General features: G+C 39.8%; 3 protein-coding genes across 5 annotated transcripts in view; 1 reads left to right on the top strand and 2 right to left on the bottom strand.

The window, feature by feature from the left end:
* gpm6ba (glycoprotein M6Ba) overlaps nt 1-4,847 on the bottom strand; it is a 110,322-nt gene extending 105,475 nt beyond the window's left edge. Inside the window, exon 1 of the mRNA XM_060898757.1 lies at nt 4,770-4,847. Within this exon, the coding sequence (XP_060754740.1) occupies nt 4,770-4,773 (4 nt within the window). The 5' untranslated portion in view covers nt 4,774-4,847. The remainder of the gene's footprint in view (nt 1-4,769) is intronic.
* Nucleotides 4,848-5,841: 994 nt separating this feature from the next.
* gemin8 (gem (nuclear organelle) associated protein 8) lies at nt 5,842-10,110 on the bottom strand. 3 transcript variants are annotated; one of them, XM_060899507.1, is made up of 3 exons: nt 9,965-10,110; nt 9,202-9,568; nt 5,842-6,691 (listed from the first exon to the last, which is right to left on the bottom strand). In XM_060899507.1, exons 1-3 carry the CDS (start codon nt 9,965-9,967, stop codon nt 6,435-6,437), a joined length of 627 nt encoding a protein of 208 aa, XP_060755490.1. In that variant the 5' UTR covers nt 9,968-10,110; the 3' UTR covers nt 5,842-6,434. The 3 variants fall into 3 exon arrangements, with proteins under 3 accessions (XP_060755490.1, XP_060755491.1, XP_060755492.1); XM_060899508.1 differs by lacking the exon at nt 9,965-10,110 and adding an exon at nt 9,775-9,816; XM_060899509.1 differs by lacking the exon at nt 9,965-10,110 and adding an exon at nt 9,709-9,774.
* Nucleotides 10,111-13,731: 3,621 nt separating this feature from the next.
* The window catches only part of u2af1 (U2 small nuclear RNA auxiliary factor 1), a 41,681-nt gene continuing 37,265 nt past the window's right edge, over nt 13,732-18,147 (top strand). Inside the window, exons 1-2 of the mRNA XM_060898755.1 lie at nt 13,732-13,820; nt 16,094-16,181. Coding sequence (XP_060754738.1) covers nt 13,777-13,820; nt 16,094-16,181 — 132 coding nt within the window. The 5' untranslated portion in view covers nt 13,732-13,776. The remainder of the gene's footprint in view (nt 13,821-16,093; nt 16,182-18,147) is intronic.

Here is an 18,147-nt window from a genome sequence, read left to right as displayed (position 1 = left end):
ACAACGCTTTTTCATTGTTAAAACTAAAATAACATTTTGGCAATGTTCTGAAACCTTTTGAAGTAACCAGGGTCTTCTTAAAGCCAGGATAGGCAATTTTTTAGAAGCAATTGTATTATGTTTCTTGAAATTCTCTTTACATCCTGACAACAATGAATAAATCAAACGTTCTGACAATAAAAAGTAAAAATCTGTCATCTGTGGCAGTCAGAAGGCTGTAAAAAGCTTATCCAACCATTTCATTTGGTCCAAATGAAATGACTGGATGGCCTGTCTACCTATATACACTTTGCCCGTGCACTCATTGAATGAGACTGGAGTCTTCCACAAGTCTAGGCAGACATATTGCAGACATACAGTGGATATAAAAAGTGTACACGCCCCATTAAAATGATAGGTTTTTCTGATGTAAAAAAATGAGACCACCATAAATTATTTCAAAACTTTCCTCACCTTTAATGTGACCTATAACCTGTACAATTCAATTGAAAAACAAACAAATCTGTTCGGGGGAAAAACATAAAAAATAAAAAACTGTACAATAAGCTGGTTGCATAAGTGTGCACACCCTTAAACTAATACTTTGTTGAAGCACCTTTTGATTAAATTACAGCATTCAGTCTTTTTGGGTCGGAATCTATCAGCCTGCCACATCTAGACTTGGCAATATTTGCCCACTCTTCCTTGCAAAAGCGCTACAAATCTGTCAGATGGCGAGGGCATCTCTTGTGCACAGCCCTCTTCAGGTCACCCTACAGATTTTCAATTGGATTTAGGTCTGGGCTCTGGCTGGGCCGTTCCAAAACTTTTTTGGGGTCATTGTCATGCTGAAAGATGAAATTCCTCTTCATCTTCATCTTTCTAGCAGACACCTGAAGGTTTAATTGACTGGTATTTAGAACTGTTCATAATTCCCTCCACCTTGACTAAAGCCCCTGTTCCAGCTGAAGAAAAGCAACACCAAAACATGATGCTGCCACCACCATGCTTCACCGTGGGTATGGAGTTCTTTTGGTGATGCGCAGTGTTGTTTTTGCACCAAACATACCTTTTGGAATTGTGGCCAAAAACTTCAACCTTGGGTTCATCAGACCATAACACATTTTCCCACATGCTTTTGGGAGAGTTGATATATTTTTTTTGCAAAATTTAGCCGGGTCTCAATGTTTTTCTTTGACCCTACCTCACAGTCCAGACATATGGAGAATATGGGAGATTGTCGTCACATGTAGTACACAACCAGTACTTGCCAGAAATTCCTGCAGCTCCTTCAGTGTTGCTGTCGGCCTCTCGGCAGCCTCCCTGACCAGATTTCGTCTTGTCTTTTCATCAATTTTGGAGGGACGTCCAGTTCTCAGTAATGTCACTGTTGTCCCATATTTTCTCCACTTCTTAATGACTGTCTTCACTGTGCTCCATGGTATATCTAATGCCGTGGAAATGTTTTTGTCCCCTTCTCCTGACTGATACCTTTCAACAATGAGCTCCCTTTGACGCTTTGTAAGCTCTCTGTGAACCCTGGCTTTTGCTGGAGGATGCAACTGAGTAAATGTCTGAACTTTATTTGGGGTTAATCAGAGTCATTTTAATTGATGGCAGGTGTGAACCCAAAAAGACGGAATGCTGTAATTAAATCAAAAGGTGCTTCAACAAAGTATTAGTTTAAGGGTGTGCACACTTATGCAACCAGCTTATTGTACGTTTTTTTTTTAATGTTTTTCCCCCCGAAGAGATTTGTTTGTTTTTCAATTGACTTGTACAGGTTATAGGTGGGGCGGCACGGTGGTGTAGTAGTTAGCGCTGTCGCCTCACAGCAAGAAGGTCCGGGTTCGAGCCCCGTGGCCGGTGAGGGCCTTTCTGTGTGGAGTTTGCATGTTCTCCCCGTGTCCGCGTGGGTTTCCTCCAGGTGCTCCGGTTTCCCCCAAAGACATGCAGGTTACGTTAACTGGTGACTCTAAATTGACTGTAGGTGTGAATGGTTGTCTATGTGTCAGCCCTGTGATGACCTGGTGACTTGTCCAGGGTGTACCCCGCCTTTCGCCCGTTGTCAGCTGGGATAGGCTCCAGCTTGCCTGCGACCCTGTAGAAGGAAAAGCGGCTAGAGATAATGAGATGAGGTTATAGGTAACATTAAAGGTGGGAAAAGTTTTGAAATAATTTATCGTGGTCTCATTTTTTTACATCAGAAAAACCTATCATTTTAACAGGGTGTGTACACTTTTTATATCCACTGTATTACTAAATCTAATGTGCTAGTTGACAGCTATGAGTATTAACAATAGTTGTTTACATTCAATATGATAATGTTACGTGTTTTCTCACAAGTGGAATAAATATGAGGTAGTTGGATATGACATGGACATGCTATGCTCCTCTACCCAACACTCTCTCATGGACTCATCCTCCAGAAGTAGTCAGGCACTGCGCGTTCATGTGTTTTGGAGGAGTGGCTTTGGAGGGAGGCCTGAAAGGAGGTAATGGGATTTTTCAGTTGGATACTTTCAAACTCTAGCTTACTCTTGCTGGTTTCTCCAACATTGCCTACCCTAGGTTAAATGTTTAGTCGTCAAAAGCTATAATATAATACAAAACATTTGTGTGAAGGTTCACATAATTGTCCAGAAACCTAATTCCCAGAAACCCCAACCGAAAATAACTTGAATATTAACATTCAGTGAGCATTTGTCTAACCTAAAATTAGTCACCAATTAGCATGATGCAAGTTGAAATTCAAAATTATGATGTAATTGCTTCATAGCAAAAGTGAAGTAAAGTAACTCTATTTAGTACAAAAATCAGAAAAAGTGATATTATAAAGATATAGTATGTTGACTTTGTTTTTGGAAAGAAACTCTTATTCTACTTTCTAGTCCCAATGATAATAATTATATTATATAACTTTCCAAAAGACAGTGTCTTACGATGAAAGAAACCACAATGTCCCTGGGATTTGATTGTGACACCATGTGAAATAATATCTCTTAGTACAGTATAACTCTCTACTGCTTGGAAATATGTGCTCACCCTTGCTTTCACAGTCTAGAAAAGGAATGCTGACAGCTTCTGTTTTATAGCACTAGTGCTCCACTGTTCCTGTGGTAACAGCAGGGAGATTTTGGCAAGCATGATGCAGAAGATAGCGGTCCCAAATATGGAGCAACATTCTTTTGCAGCCATCTTGATCCTGTGTGTGTTTAATGCTAGGCAGCAAGGCGAGATGATGCAGTGTGTGAGAATAGGTGGGTGAACTGTTGCTAAGAAACTGACGCTGCAAAGGAGCTAAATGGCAAGTCACACGGCTCTCAGTGGCAATAAGAGCGGCCCACGAAGGCGCTGTCTGTGTTTGCATGCTGGTTGAGAAGCAATTCTCAATCCCTGAGTCCTAATCCTAACTAGAATGCAAAGTTGATCTCAGCTCAGTGAAGAAAGGCCGTTTATGTTCCATTTGAATAGGAATCGCATAGTTCTGGTGATTCAAACAGACCTATTATGAGATTTCCAACCGGTAGATATCACATGGAAACTGGAACAGTCTGGTTAAACCCAAGAGAAACAATTTTGTCCTTATGTATTCCAGATTTCAGTAGTTTTACTCTTGTGTAGTCTTTTATAATGATATTAAACCTGTTGAGATACATTTGAGCAGGTGATGCACCACATTTCCTTTCCTTTAAACGTAATTTCCTGGTTTTATTCTTTTCCAGAGTATAATGAAAAAGACTGAAAAGAGCAAAAGAGAAGGCAAAACCCAACATCAGGACAACCCTTGGGCTTAGCATTTGAATAAGAGTTGACTAAGATCTCCATGGAGAGTTCAGGACATAATCCAATTTGGGTTGAATCTTAAATCGCTTGGCCCACATGGGTATTATGTAAGATCCTGGACTGGGCGTTTCTTAAGATGGTTAATGGGATGTCACCTGCCACCATGGTAAGTAAGTTAAACGCTGTAGGAACAGCTAGTGGAATGTTTTCAGTCTCATCCTAAATCAAGCTATCAAGAGACAGTTCATTTCTACTTTTAGATAAAGCAGGTTTCTTCTTACACTATGCACTTTTTCTCCAGTGAAGTATGACATTTTATCATGAAGGTAGGATGTGAGATTTATCAATCCTCACTGCAGAAGTGCCGGTGTCAGGTTAGCACAGCCAGCAGCCGTGCAGTCTCGCTGTGTATAGAGCGCTGGCTGTGGACGGGTGGTGGGAAAGTTATTATTCCAAAGACACAGTGAAAACAAATGAGCTAAGGAATTCTTTCCCATGAATCTGCTCCATGTAATGTGATTAAGGCCAGCAGCACAATTAAGGACGGACACACACAACTCTATAGTAATGTCATTAGCACATAAAGAAAATATATTTAATGTATAGGTTTTTAGATGGATGAGCAAGATATAAAAATGTATGAATTGAATGTAAATTATGTGTAGTCCACATCTTATTAAGGATTTGAATGAAAGAGACAAAACCATTGGGAAGCTAATGTGCGTCACAAGTTAAACATACAAACGCAACAAGCAATTACAAAATTCATTCACAGTGACCCTTAATCCTAATAAACAAACTTTTTAATTATCCAGTCAAACCCAAATACTCAGAAGGAATGCAGCTGACAGGAAAAAGGGATTCAGTTATGCAGCCAAATACATTGCGATTCCACTACGCTACATAAATAATCCTGGATTATGCAGACCCATTTAGTTTAAAAGGCTTTATGAAAGGACAGAACTTCAGATTGGCAATCTGTCTTTAAATATAAAAGAACTTACCCATCGTGGTAAGTTTGCAGGAGTCTGGGAAGCCGGCGCTTTAGTGAAACAAGTGGAGGTCCTGCACAACAAAATAAAAGTGCTGTTCCAGTTTGTGCCCACTGTCCCAACTCGGGTCACTTCAATGACGTCGGTGCTTGGGGGCACCCATATGGGGCCTCTTTAGGCACAAAGGAGTGTGGTGGGGAGCTTGGGTATTGCAACAAGTGTTTTTCTGGAGTGCTCTTCAGCCTCAAAAGTACATTCCATCAGCGCATGTGATAATTAGATGTGATAGCTCGATGTGGTGTGATATATTGGTTCTGGTCTGCTGTTCTTTTTGTGATGAGATGCATGTTGCCACTAAAAATATCAAGGAAATGAAAATGGAAGCATTTACATTCATCATGGCAGAAACAGTATATCCATGAACTTGGTGAAGGGGATCAAATTCTAATCATATTCAATGCATTGTCTCTGGATGGAGCTCGATGCGACCCACTTTACAGCCTGAAACACACAGAATAAACTAAAATCCCCTCTCTCAGTAGCCAAACACCACCCCAAGCAAATTTGGGTAGTGAACACATACGAGATTGTACAGGGTAAGAATGACTGCTTGGGGAGTGCAAGGGAATATAAATTGCCGGATGCTCAGGAAAAAAAGTAGCCATGGAAACCAGAATCCGGGCAGGCTGGGAACTCTATTCAAGTTTGGTCCATCTGGCATAATGCCGAAAGTTTCCCAAGTGGGCAAACACACTGATGAGCCAAAACTCCTAAATACTGCAGCCTGAGGAACAAATCTCCACATTTTTATGTTGCCTACACACTTTTTCCTCATTATACAAATAACAATCACTTATGTCTGGGTTGTATAGCTTGGTAAAACCTTTTATTAAGAATTACAATTAGTTAAAAGCCATTAAGTGTTAAAGTTAACACCGTTAATCATCCAATTGTAATAAAGAACGATACTGAACTTCAAAAAGTTCTAAAAGATCCTTTTTTTTTTTTGGCGGCTCAAAAACCATGCAGATATTCTGTTACTAATACACCCAATCCATTTTCAAATCAAAAGTCATACTCAAGCTTTAATCCAATGCATTTTATTACAAAACTTACCATCTAAATAGATTAAAAAGTACTTTATCATACAAGAACAGCATGCCAAATTGACCACCAAAGAGTACAGGAAAAATGGAGAAGAGGTACAGACAAAATGACTGAGAATGTAGGGAGGCTCTGACCTAGTTAGTGAGAATCAGCTCTGTGGAGAAGGAAAAAAAAAAAGGAGCTGTGGCTCGATGCATATGATATCTACATCATTCATGGACTTGGAGAAGGGGGGGGGGGACACAGAAGAGTGATGAACAGCAATGTGTGAAATAAAAAAGGAGCAGGACAGACCTTTTTGATCAGTGAAAAAGAGGATTAGTAAAGTGTTATGAGAGAGCCTTGGAGTCTAGCACTGAAACAGGAAATGTTTTTTTTTCCATTTGAAAAAGTGTAAGGGTAATAGAAACAACAAAAGACTCTTTAATGGGACCAAAAATCTGACTATTATAAATCCAAATGGGTTTGCACTCTTTGTATGACAGATTTTTATATAAATAGGATGCATGTTGTATTATTGCAAAAGTGGTTTGCGTTAGAGCATAATGAGAGTAGCTTGAGTCAGTCTCTCTACAGGTTTAACGGTATTACAGGCCAGTATTTGGGCTGCTTGCGGTCACAGTTGCGGTCAAAGGTGAGCTGCATGGCCGTTTCCATGCCCTGAATCTTGGCTGCATCTTTTCCATAAAGTCTCTTCATCTCTGCACTCCTTCTCTCACCTGGGCGCTCGGCAGGGGCTGTGGCACTCCGCCGCCAAGAATGGTGCAGGTCCTGGTCAGCTGGTACATAGGCTTCCTGTCTCTCTGCTTCCATCTGCTGTTGTCTCTCTGTAAAACAAGAAGAAAAAGGCTGACGGTGCAACAAACGATGAAGGTTTATGACCACACAGATCAAATTTATTGTATTTTGCAAAATTACACAGGAATGCTGTGGCACAACTCGCAATGAAAACGATACAATAAAAAGAAATATGTATGATTAATGCTCGCGTTAAAAGCCAAAGTAAAAGGTTGACAAAGAATCAGATCTACACACTTGCGACAAAAGCCAGCCAAGACCAGAGTCCAGGGTGTACGTCTTTAGTTAATAAAGAACCATAAAAGACATTCTGTAAATAAAAGTATGCTATATAGCCATAAATACAAGCTTGCTTCAAATAAAATTTTAAAAAGGTACATCGTCATTTTTTTTTTGCCCATTTTTCTTCACCTACCAATTCCCACCCACCAGCCAGATCTATCATGCTTCAGCTACCAACTGGGGAGGGTCAAGCGAACATGTGACACATGAAGCCAGCCAACTGGAGCTTCTCAAATTGGTGCTAATGCTGCGTCACAGAGCAGTGTAACATACTTGAATAAAAACGTGCTATCTACCCTCTTCTGCATACATGGGATCACAGATGACCATGACTGGTTAACGTCACCATGATTAACTGGGGAAATAGAGGATGCCATTCCTCCCACCCAGAGAACACAGCCAATTTTACTCCTTTGGACTACCAGCCACGGATCATTGTAGCAGCTTTGGGGTTCAAATGTGTGATCCCTGATCTCTGGATGACTGCATTTCTGATGTATCCTAAACAACAGCAGCAAGCTTGTGAGGCTGGTAAAGTACTTGATGTACAGTGGTGCTTGAAAGTTTGTGAACCCTTTAGAATTTTCTATATTTCTGCATAAATATGACCTAAAACATCATCAGATTTTCACACAAGTCCTAAAAGTAGATAAAGAGAACCCAGTTAAACAAATGAGACAAAAATATTATACTTGGTCGTTTATTTATTGAGGAAAATGATCCAATATTACATATCTGTGAGTGGCAAAAGTATGTGAACCTTTGCTTTCAGTATCTGGTGTGACCCCCTTGTGCAGCAATAACCGCAACTAAACATTTCCGGCAACTGTTGATCAGTCCTGCACACCGGCTTGGAGGAATTTTAGCCCATTCCTCCATACAGAACAGCTTCAACTCTGGGATGTTGGTGGGTTTCCTCACATGAACTGCTTGCTTCAGGTCCTTCCACAACATTTTGATTGGATTAAGGTCAGGACTTTGACTTGGCCATTCCAAAACATTAACTTTATTCTTCTTTAACCATTCTTTGGTAGAACGACTTGTGTGCTTAGGGTCGTTGTCTTGCTGCATGACCCACCTTCTCTTGAGATTCAGTTCATGGACAGATGTCCTGACATTTTCCTTTAGAATTTGCCAGTATAATTCAGAATTCTTTGTTCCATCAATGATGGCAAGCCATCCTGACCCAGATGCAGCAAAACAGGCCCAAACCATGATACTACCACCACCATGTTTCACAGATGGGATAAGGTTCTTATGCTGGAATGCAGTGTTTTCCTTTCTCCAAACATAACATTTTTCATTTAAACCAAAAAGTTCTGTTTTGGTCTCATCTGTCCACAAAACATTTTTCCAATAGCCTTCTGGCTTGTCCACGTGATCTTTAGCAAACTGCAGATGAGCAGCAATGTTCTTTTTGGAGAGCAGTGGCTTTCTCCTTGCAACCCTGCCATGCATATCATTGTTGTTCAGTGTTCTCCTGATGGTGGACTCATGAACATTAACATTAGCCAATGTGAGAGAGGCCTTCAGTTGCTTCGAAGTTACCCTGGGGTCCTTTCTGACCTCACCGACTATTACACGCCTTGCTCTTGGAGTGATCTTTGTTGGTCGACCGCTCCTGGGGAGGGGAACAATGGTCTTGAATTTCCTCCATTTGTACACAATCTGTCTGACTGTGGATTGGTGGAGTCCAAACTCTTTAGAGATGGTTTTGTAACCTTTTCCAGCCTGATAAGCATCAACAACGCTTTTTCTGAGGTCCTCAGAAATCTCCTTTGCTCGTGCCACGATACACTTCCACAAACGTGTTGTGAAGATCAGACTTTGATAGATCCCTGTTCTTTAATAAAACAGGGTGCCCACTCACACCTGATTGTCATCCCATTGATTGAAAACACCCGACTCTAATTTCACCTTCAAATTAACTGCTAATCCTAGAGGTTCACATACTTTTGCCACTCACAGATATGTAATATTGGATCATTTTCCTCAATAAATTAATAAATGACCAAGTATAATATTTTTGTCTCATTTGTTTAACTGGTTTCTCTTTATCTACTTTTAGGACTTGTATGAAAATCTGATGATGTTTTTGGTCGTGTTTATACAGAAATATAGAAAATTCTAAAGGGTTCACAAACTTTCAAGCAGCACTGTACATAGAGTATGGCATATTTACAGCTGCATTACCCTGGTACTTCCAGTGCAAAACTGAAAAAGCAAATTCATCTTTCTATTTCATGCACACACTTACTCAGTTCTTCTCTGTGGCGCTCCGTCTGAGCGAAGTATTGCCGTAGCTCGGTCGTGATGTCCATTTTGCTGACATCGTATTCAAGTTCACTTTCCTCTGAGTTCTCGGATTCTTCCTCCATCTCTGATTTGTCTTCTTCTTCTTCTGTCTGTGTAGGGACTCTGTCCACTGTCTCTTCACCCTGCCAGTCTGAGTAGCAACATGGGGCTGGAAACAAAGGGTACAGAGCAAGGTCATATGTAGCCTGTATGGCCTTGGTATATGCCCAATGGTGCCTCTGGTACCAGCTCATAGCCTGTTGGTAATGCTGCCAGTAACGGGCGTAGGCTGGGTGGGTGTACCACACATCCATGTCCTCCTGATTCTCCTGTTCAGGAAAAATGACCAACAATCAAACATACAGTCAGTAAGTGTGTTTGATAAGTGTGACTAGTATTACTTTGAGAGTAAGAACAAAGCATAAAGGGGGTTGAAGAAATCTTAAACTATGCCTTATTCAATACTCACACCATTTATTAGAGAAGTATAAATATAGTTTTACTCAAAAACACAACCAGACTACCTATTCTATACCTATTTTTCGCCTACATGCTGGCTGCATCCCAATTGCCTCCCTCTTGAGTATCTAGTGCACTACATAACGTGTGGAAGTCGTTATAACAGCCAGCCTAGTGCACCCTATATAGGGAGAGTGGAGCTTTATGAGATGGTGTTTATCCAGACGAGGCTATTCTGGTTAACAAATGAATAAAGTAATTCTTACCATAATGCCGGTGTAGTTTTTATTTATTTATTTATTTATTTGCTGAATAGAAGTTCGGAATAAGTTATAGGTAAATAAATAAGTGTTTATTTGAAGAGCATGGCATAATAATTCTACTTCCGCTCTCAGCCTCCACAGCGATGTAAGCCTGTGTATTTCCGGTACACTGGAATTATGGGAAAATACCCGACGTATAAAAAGACTAGTCGCTGTATCTTGGTCACAGCATGCGAGAGGTCTTTTTTATAATAAAAATTAAAATATATTTATTCTTAGTGCGATAGAAAATGTGTATTATTTGGTCATTTTCATCTCAGGGATACAGATATGGGTTCACGCAAGCTATTTTTTTAACCAGATGACTCTATCTCCCCCTGGCGGTGGGATTAATACATAACATCTAATACAGATTTGATTTATTCGGAAAGTAATGACAAACATGAAAGACATTAAGAACCAGGATAACAGTGAAAACACTTATTTCCAATGTGGTCCGATGAATCACATAACTATCATGGACACATTACTACAAAAAAAATTTATAAAAAGAACAAAAACTAAAAATATATCCAGTGGTGCTTGAAAGTTTGTGAACCCTTTAGAATTTTCTATATTTTTGCATAAATATGACCTAAAACATCATCAGATTTTCACACAAGTCCTAAAAGTGGATAAAGAGAACCCAGTTAAACAAATGAGAGAAAAATATTATACTTGGTCATTTATTTATTGAGGAAAATGATCCAATATTACATATCTGTGAGTGGCAAAAGTATGTGAACCTTTGCTTTCAGTATCTGGTGTGACCCCCTTGTGCAGCAATAACTGCAACTAAATGTTTCCGGTAACTGTTGATCAGTCCTGCACACCGGCTTGGAGGAATTTTAGCCCATTCCTCCGTACAGAACAGCTTCAACTCTGGGATGTTGGTGAGTTTCCTCACATGGACTGCTCGCTTCAGGTCCTTCCACAACATTTTGATTGGATTAAGGTCAGGACTTTAACTTGGCCATTCCAAAACATTTAACTTTATTCTTCTTTGGTAGAACGACTTGTGTGCTTAGGGTCGTTGTCTTGCTGCATGACCCACCTTCTCTTGAGATTCAGTTCATGGACAGATGTCCTGACATTTTCCTTTAGAATTCGCTGGTATAATTCAGAATTCATTGTTCCATCAATGATGGCAAGCCGTCATGGACCCTTCTCGAGTCAGTTTCCATGAGACAGGAAGTGCGAGTGTATCTCACTGGGCTGCGACAGCCTGCGACTAGTTGGAGACAACAATTGCAATAAAATATGCGAATATCAATTCAGTGTGATTCCAAGTGAAAATTGTCGCTAATTCGCATATTTTATCGCAATTGTTGTGTCTCCAACTAGTCGCAGGCTGTCGCAGCCCAGTGAAATACTACCCTTAAGCACCCTATTGTTTTCTTTTCCCTTTTTTTGTACACACATTTGTAAACTAAAATGTTTAAAACATTTTTTCTATATTAATTTTGATAATTATGGTCTACAGCACAAAAATAAAAAAAGAACATATCTCTAGTGTATGTCATTTTGAGTTTGAGTAAAACAATATAAATATAGTGTATCTCTTGGTTTAGTTCAGTACACACAACCACAATCATGGGGAACACTGCTGACTTGATAGTTGTCCAGAAGACTATCACTAACACCCTCCACAAGGAGACTAAGCCACAGAAGGTCATTGCTGAAAACGATGGCTGGAAAAGGTGCACAAGCAACAGGGATGACTGCAGCATTGAGATGATTGTCAAGAAAAGTTGATTGAAGAACTTGGGAGAGCTTCACAAGGAGTGGACTGAGGCTGGTGTCAATGCATCAAGAGCCACCATGCACAGACATCTTCAGGAAAGGGGCTACAACTGTCACATTCCTTATATCAAGCCACTCCTGAACCACAGACAATGTCAGAAATGTCTTACCTGGGCTAAGGAGAGAAAGAACTGGACTGTTGCTCAATGGTCCAAAGTGTTCTTTTCAGATGAAATTAAATTTTTCATTTCATTTAGAAATCAAAGTCCTGGAGTCTGGAGGAACAGTGGAAAGGCATAGAATCCAAGGTGTTTGAAGTCCAGTGTGAAGTTTCCACAATCTGTGATGATTTGGGGTGCCATGTCATCTGCTGGTGTTGGTCCACTGTGTTTTATGAAGTCCAAAGTCAACACAGCCGTCTACCAGGAGATTTTAGGACATTTCATGCTTCTATCTGCTGACAAGTTTTATGGAGATGCCAATTTCCTTTTCCAGCAGGACTTAGCATCTGCCCACAGTGCCAAAACTACTACCAAATGGTTTGCTGACCATGATATTGCTGTGCTTGGCCAGCCAACTCACCTGACCTGAATCCCAGAGAGAATCTATAGGGTACAGGGAAGATGAGAAACAACTGACCCAAAAACTGAAGGCTGCCATCAAAGAAACCTGGGCTTCAGTAACACCTCAGCAGTGCCACAGGCAGACTGCCTTAATGCCACGCCGTACTGATGTAGTAATTGATGGTAAAGGAGCCCCAACCAAGTGTTGAGTGTATAAATGAACATACTTTTCAGAAGTTGGACATTTCTGTACTGTAAATCTTTTTTTTTATTTATTGATCTTAGGAAATATTCTAATAATTTGAGATAATGAATTTCTGATTTTGGGCAGCACGGTGGTGTAGTGGTTAGCACTGTCGCCTCACAGCAAGAAGGTCCTGGGTTCAAGCCCAGTGGCCGACGAGGGCCTTTCTGTGTGGAGTTTGCACGTTCTCCCCGTGTCTGTGTGGGTTTCCTCGGGGTGCTCTGGTTTCCCCCACAGGTTAGGTTAATTGGTGGCTCTAAATTGACCGTAGGCGTGAATGGCTGTCTATATGTCAGCCCTGTGATGACCTGGCGACTTGTCCAGGGTGTACCCTGCCTTTCACCCGTAGTCAGCTGGGATAGGCTCCAGCTTGCCTGTGACCCTGTAGAACAGGATAAGCGGCTACAGATAATGGATGGAATTTCTGATTTTCATGAGCTATAAGTCATAATGATCAAAATTAAAACAAAAAAGGCTCGAAATATTTCACTTTATGTGTAATAAATACAGAATATATCAAAGTTTTTCATTTTTGAATTAAATCACGAAACAAAATGAACTTTTTCACGATATTCTAATTGTTCGAGATGCACTATATGGGCGGCACGGTGGTGTAGCGCTGTCGCCTCACAGCAAGAAGGTTCTGGGTTCGAACCCAGTGGCTGGTGAAGGCTGTTCTGTGCGGAGTTTGCATGTTGTCCGCGTGGGTTTCCTCCGGGTGCTCCGGTTTCCCTCACAGTCCAAAGACATGCAGGTTAGGCTAATATGGGACGGCCTTGGGCTGACTCCCAACTGCTCCCTGGGTGCTGTTAGCATTGCTGCCCACTGCTCTGGGTATGTCTCATTACTCATGTGTGTGTTAAATGCAGAGAGGAAATTTCACAAGTGTGTGATGAATAAAGTTGTGCTTTCTTTCTTATCGATTATCATAACTTCCCACCCGTATTCATACGAATCTCGCTGGAAGTTCGTACTCTCACGCAGCCCTCTGATTGGCCATTTCACTGCTGCCTATGAAAGTAGAGCCAATAGAGTGCAGGAAGCGGGCTTTCACTCGCATTCATATCAATCCCGATTGGTTAGTTCTCTCTTGTCTGTGACCTTTTTATCCAATTAAATGCAGGAGGCGGGAGTTAACGCGCGAGGCGTACGGGAATACGCATTATTGCGTGACGACAGACGCGTAACTTGATGACGAAGTACACAAGTGACCCGACGACGGGAAAATGGCGGAGTACCTAGCGTCCATTTTTGGTACAGAGAAAGACAAGTGAGTGGAAAAAAAGAGCCCGTTTCATGTTTAATGGCGCACTGTATGTGGAAAAAGCACATTCTGTTAAATATATTTGAATGTTATTAATGTGAAGTGAGTGCATTGTAAAGCGTTCGGCAGAGAGGGTGGATGTTTTAATTGTTGGTGTGTGGATAGCTATGCTAATGTGGCTAACAGGCGGGGAAGCGGGTCAGGGGCTCGAGCAGGCGTGAAGCAAGGAAGCGTGCGTTTCATTAACTAGGACTAGATTATAGTTTACTTCTCCCAAAGGGTTCTGTCTTTTCCTCAGCCATACTGGGTGATAATTTAATGAAAGTTGACGAAGTGGGGTTTTTTTTCTTTCTTTTTTTTGGTGTTTTAATTCAGTCTAGACTTCACACAGAGCAGGGGCAAAGACAGGTTTTTAATTTGGGCACCATGGCGAGCGTAGCGTGCCGAAAATTTTTTGACGTATCATTTTTAGTAATTTTTTTTAACCAATTAAATATATCGAGCAATAAAAATAATAGAAATTACATAATCATGTGCAAGTATAAAGTAGTGCTGTACCTAAAAAGTCAAAAGTTTTCTCCAACATTCTGAATAAATAAAGATAAAAATAGTTAATGAATTTTTTTTTTTTTAATATGAGTGATTCCACGCTTATGGGTACTGAAATGGGGACATGAACTTATTTTTAAAAATTCACCTAAAACCATTTCTTTTTTTACCATCAGGTCACAAAACATGTAATCTTTAATGAATATGTTAAAAGATAACTTTAATTTTCTGAGATGTAATAAAAACATATTTATATGCCAAAGTCAGAACGTAACAGAAGTGTTGTGGACATATATATTCTCAATTTTAACAATGTAGAATTACATTTTGAAACATAGGAAGGTGATGTTTTAGCAAATATAATTAATAAACATGTGTAGTAGAATAAACATACACATTCTTTCAATAAGATTAACATGGTATATAGCTAGATTGTAATTAATTTGTAACAGAAGTAATGTAACAGACATCATTTTGGAACGCGTAGGCTTGACTTTGGCATATAAATGTTTTTATTACATCTCAGAAAATTAAAGTTGTCTTTTAACACATCATTCATTAAAGATTACATGTTTTGTGACCTGATGGTAAAAAAAGAAATGGCTTTAGGTGAATTTTTAAAAAAGTTCATGTCCCCATTTCAGTACCCATAAGCGTGGAATCACTCATATGCATGAAAAATGGGAAACTATGTAATATCAATCTATTTGCACAAGAGTATGGGCAGCAGAGAACTTTAAAATCTCAAACAGTGAAACAATAATGATCTAGAACAATCAAAATATCAATATGACAAGTATCTGTCTAAATTAAGCTATTGATACATATCGAAAAAGCTAGAATATGTCAATTCAACAATATATCAATTAACATAAAACAAGATATCAATGTATAATATAACCACATAAAATAGTTTGTAGTATGTCTTTACATATATTAATAATAGGTCCAGTAGTATAATTAGTATAACAGTCATTCAACAACACAATTGAAGTTACTCTTAGAATTAAATCATTTTCTACAGAGGAATTTGTGTGCAAGATATTTTCTAGCAGCAAATACATACCGTAAAACTTATTTTCAAAGTTATGATATACATGTGTACATTTAAAATAATTTTATCAGAATTTTTGGCAACAGTCTGTTTCTTGCAAAATAAAGGAAGTATATTTTACGACATTCAGACGTCAGAGACTCAGACACGTTTTACGGTAATCGCTAGACGCATTTCATGTTAACTTCATGTTATGAAGCGACTGAACAACAAATTGAAATATATATGCCAAAAAATGACATTTAACAATAATTTAAAAATATTTTGGGTTCTCCACCCTTATGAAACAGTATTTTTTTCTTCTAATTTGGGCGATTTTCGTATGTTCTATTTTGGGCCTTTTGGCAAGCCTGTAATTTGGGCACCGTTATATGGTATGTAATTGGGGCTGTATTTGCCCTTGCATTGTGTTAGTTATTCTGTTCGCCCACTCAGCTCATCATGCTTTTAAATTTGCTTGCTCATGATCTTAATCTAAAAACATGTTAACACACTGTAAATTGAATTTTGTCTAATTTAATATAATCGCTGTTTGTATAAAATATCCTCAACACTTTTGTTATTAAATGATCTTAAACGAAATTGAGTCAAGTGAGATTTAACTGTTGATAAATTACATCTTGTAACGTGTGTGTGTGTGTGTGTGTTTTGTATCTCATTTCCTTCCATCATTCAGGGTCAATTGCTCCTTCTACTTTAAGATCGGAGCATGTCGACATGGAGATCGCTGCTCCAGGCTCCATAATAAACCAACTTTCAGCCAGGTATGTTATTGTTTCTTTCAGTAGGAAACACAAACTACATTTTCACGTCGTCATCTTTATCTCCTCCACCATCATGGCTGATAGATCTTCATATTTCATCCAGAGGCGGACAGAGTACCCAACTTCATTACTTAAGTCAAAGTACAGATCCCACTGGTCAAATGTCACTCCGATACAAGTGAAAGTTCTCCAGTCAAATTTTTACTTAAGTTAAAAGTACTGAAGGACTTGCTTTTAAAAATACTTAAGTATTAAAAGTACATTTTCTGTCAATGCATCGTTGTATTATTGCCACAACATTTACAAAACCTAACGCCGTTACCAAAGACAGAAATGTGAATTCGCAAAATAAACGCATGCTGTGCCATCAAGGTGGTTTAACGTTAAAGTGTATATCATGGGTAAATTCAGGAGCAAGATCAATGTAGTTCTCCTATTTTATATTAAACTTTGGTCAAATATCTGTCACATTTTGCATTTTGTGCAATTTTTTTTTACCTTGCACAATACCAGAAAAATTCAGTTGAAATCAAGCCATTTGAGGCGAATTAGTCCGCCTCTGAAAAAACTTGGTATTTGGATTTCCCGGGAAACATTGATTTTGGTGACGTCGCGTGCGGGACGCCTCCCTCTGAATCCTACGTCAGCGCTGGTTTGTTTATGAGAAAACGACCTGGTTGTTTTCTGCAAATTTCTTCAACGTTATCGCGTAATTATTAAAATGGTTAACAGATGTATCGTAGGAGGGTGTAGCAACCCCAATCTTGATGGGATTAGTACTCCTCGTTTTCCAAAAGACCGGACAATGAGAGAGAAATGGGAGCGCTTGGTCTACACAGGCTGTGCACTGAAACCGTGCAAAGCTTGCGCAGCCTTCTCGCACTTCTGCAGGTAACGTCACGAATCTGGCTCCAGACTCCCTTGGGATTTTTCCAGACGCATGATGATGGGTTTTTTTCTGCTGTAGACAGATGGCCTTGTGCAAATTTACCCTTCTGGATGTGTGTGTAAAGGGACATACTTTCATATTAAAAAAAAAAATGAAATTGGTCCAGGATATGCACTTTAAGCTAGCTAGTCAGTGATGCTCCACCTGACATGCTAGCAAGCTCTTTTCAAGCTCAAAATCATATTGGGTAGCTAATGCTACTAGAAAAGAAATATTTCTACATTCTGTTTATTTGGCAAGATTATGCTAAAATATATTTCTGAAAGGACTTCAGATAAGTTAACTTTATTCATGTTGGTGTAACTCTGTTTTTACATGCTAACTAACAGTGTCTAAGTTAAAGGAGTACGCCACCCCCAGGTGAAATTGAGTCAGTCCCTCCAGTCCCTAGAGTTGGATGAGTGAGCCAAAGTGTTTTGTAGCCGACCCAGCCATTGCCCTGATCTAGAAACGCCCCGGTTAGCTTAGCGTAGTCGCTGTAATCCGGCGTGTCCAGCTAGCATTGTCGTTGCAAAAGTGAATCAAATAACTCAAGGTTTTTTGTAATTATTTCTCATGACCTGTACATTCACATCGAGTACACATCAATGCAAATTAACACGAAGGGATTTACTAGACCAATTTATATCTGGAACTATTTTCGGCCACAGCACAGGAAAAGCACCGCTGCAGGCGCAAAGACACCACGCAGCACCTGTCAGTGTCAGCCTAGTAGCCAGTGTTGCCAGATTGGGTGGTTTCCCGTCCAGTTGGGCAGTTTCAAGTGCATTTTGGTGGGTTTTGAACATATTTTGGGCTGGAAAACGTCAGCAGTATCTGGCAACACTGCTAGTAGCAGAGAACTTAGTAGGTCACGCTGGTGTATTGACGGAAGTTGAGGGTTTTCAGGTGCTGCGTGGTGTCTTTGCGCCTGCAGCGGTGCTTTTCCTGTGCTGTGGCCGAAAATAGTTCCAGATATAAATTGGTCTAGTAAATCCCTTCGTGTTAATTTGCATTGATGTGTACTCGATGTGAATG

Source organism: Neoarius graeffei, chromosome 18 (genome assembly GCF_027579695.1).
Source record: "Neoarius graeffei isolate fNeoGra1 chromosome 18, fNeoGra1.pri, whole genome shotgun sequence".
NCBI lineage: Eukaryota > Metazoa > Chordata > Actinopteri > Siluriformes > Ariidae > Neoarius > Neoarius graeffei.
This window is presented reverse-complemented; position numbering and strand designations above follow the sequence as displayed.

Coding starts and splice junctions, on each gene's coding strand:
- gemin8 (XM_060899507.1), bottom strand. Junction 6,692..9,201: donor GCGCCACAGAGAAGAACTGA/GTAAGTGTGTGC, acceptor CTTGTTTTACAG/AGAGACAACAGCAGATGGAA.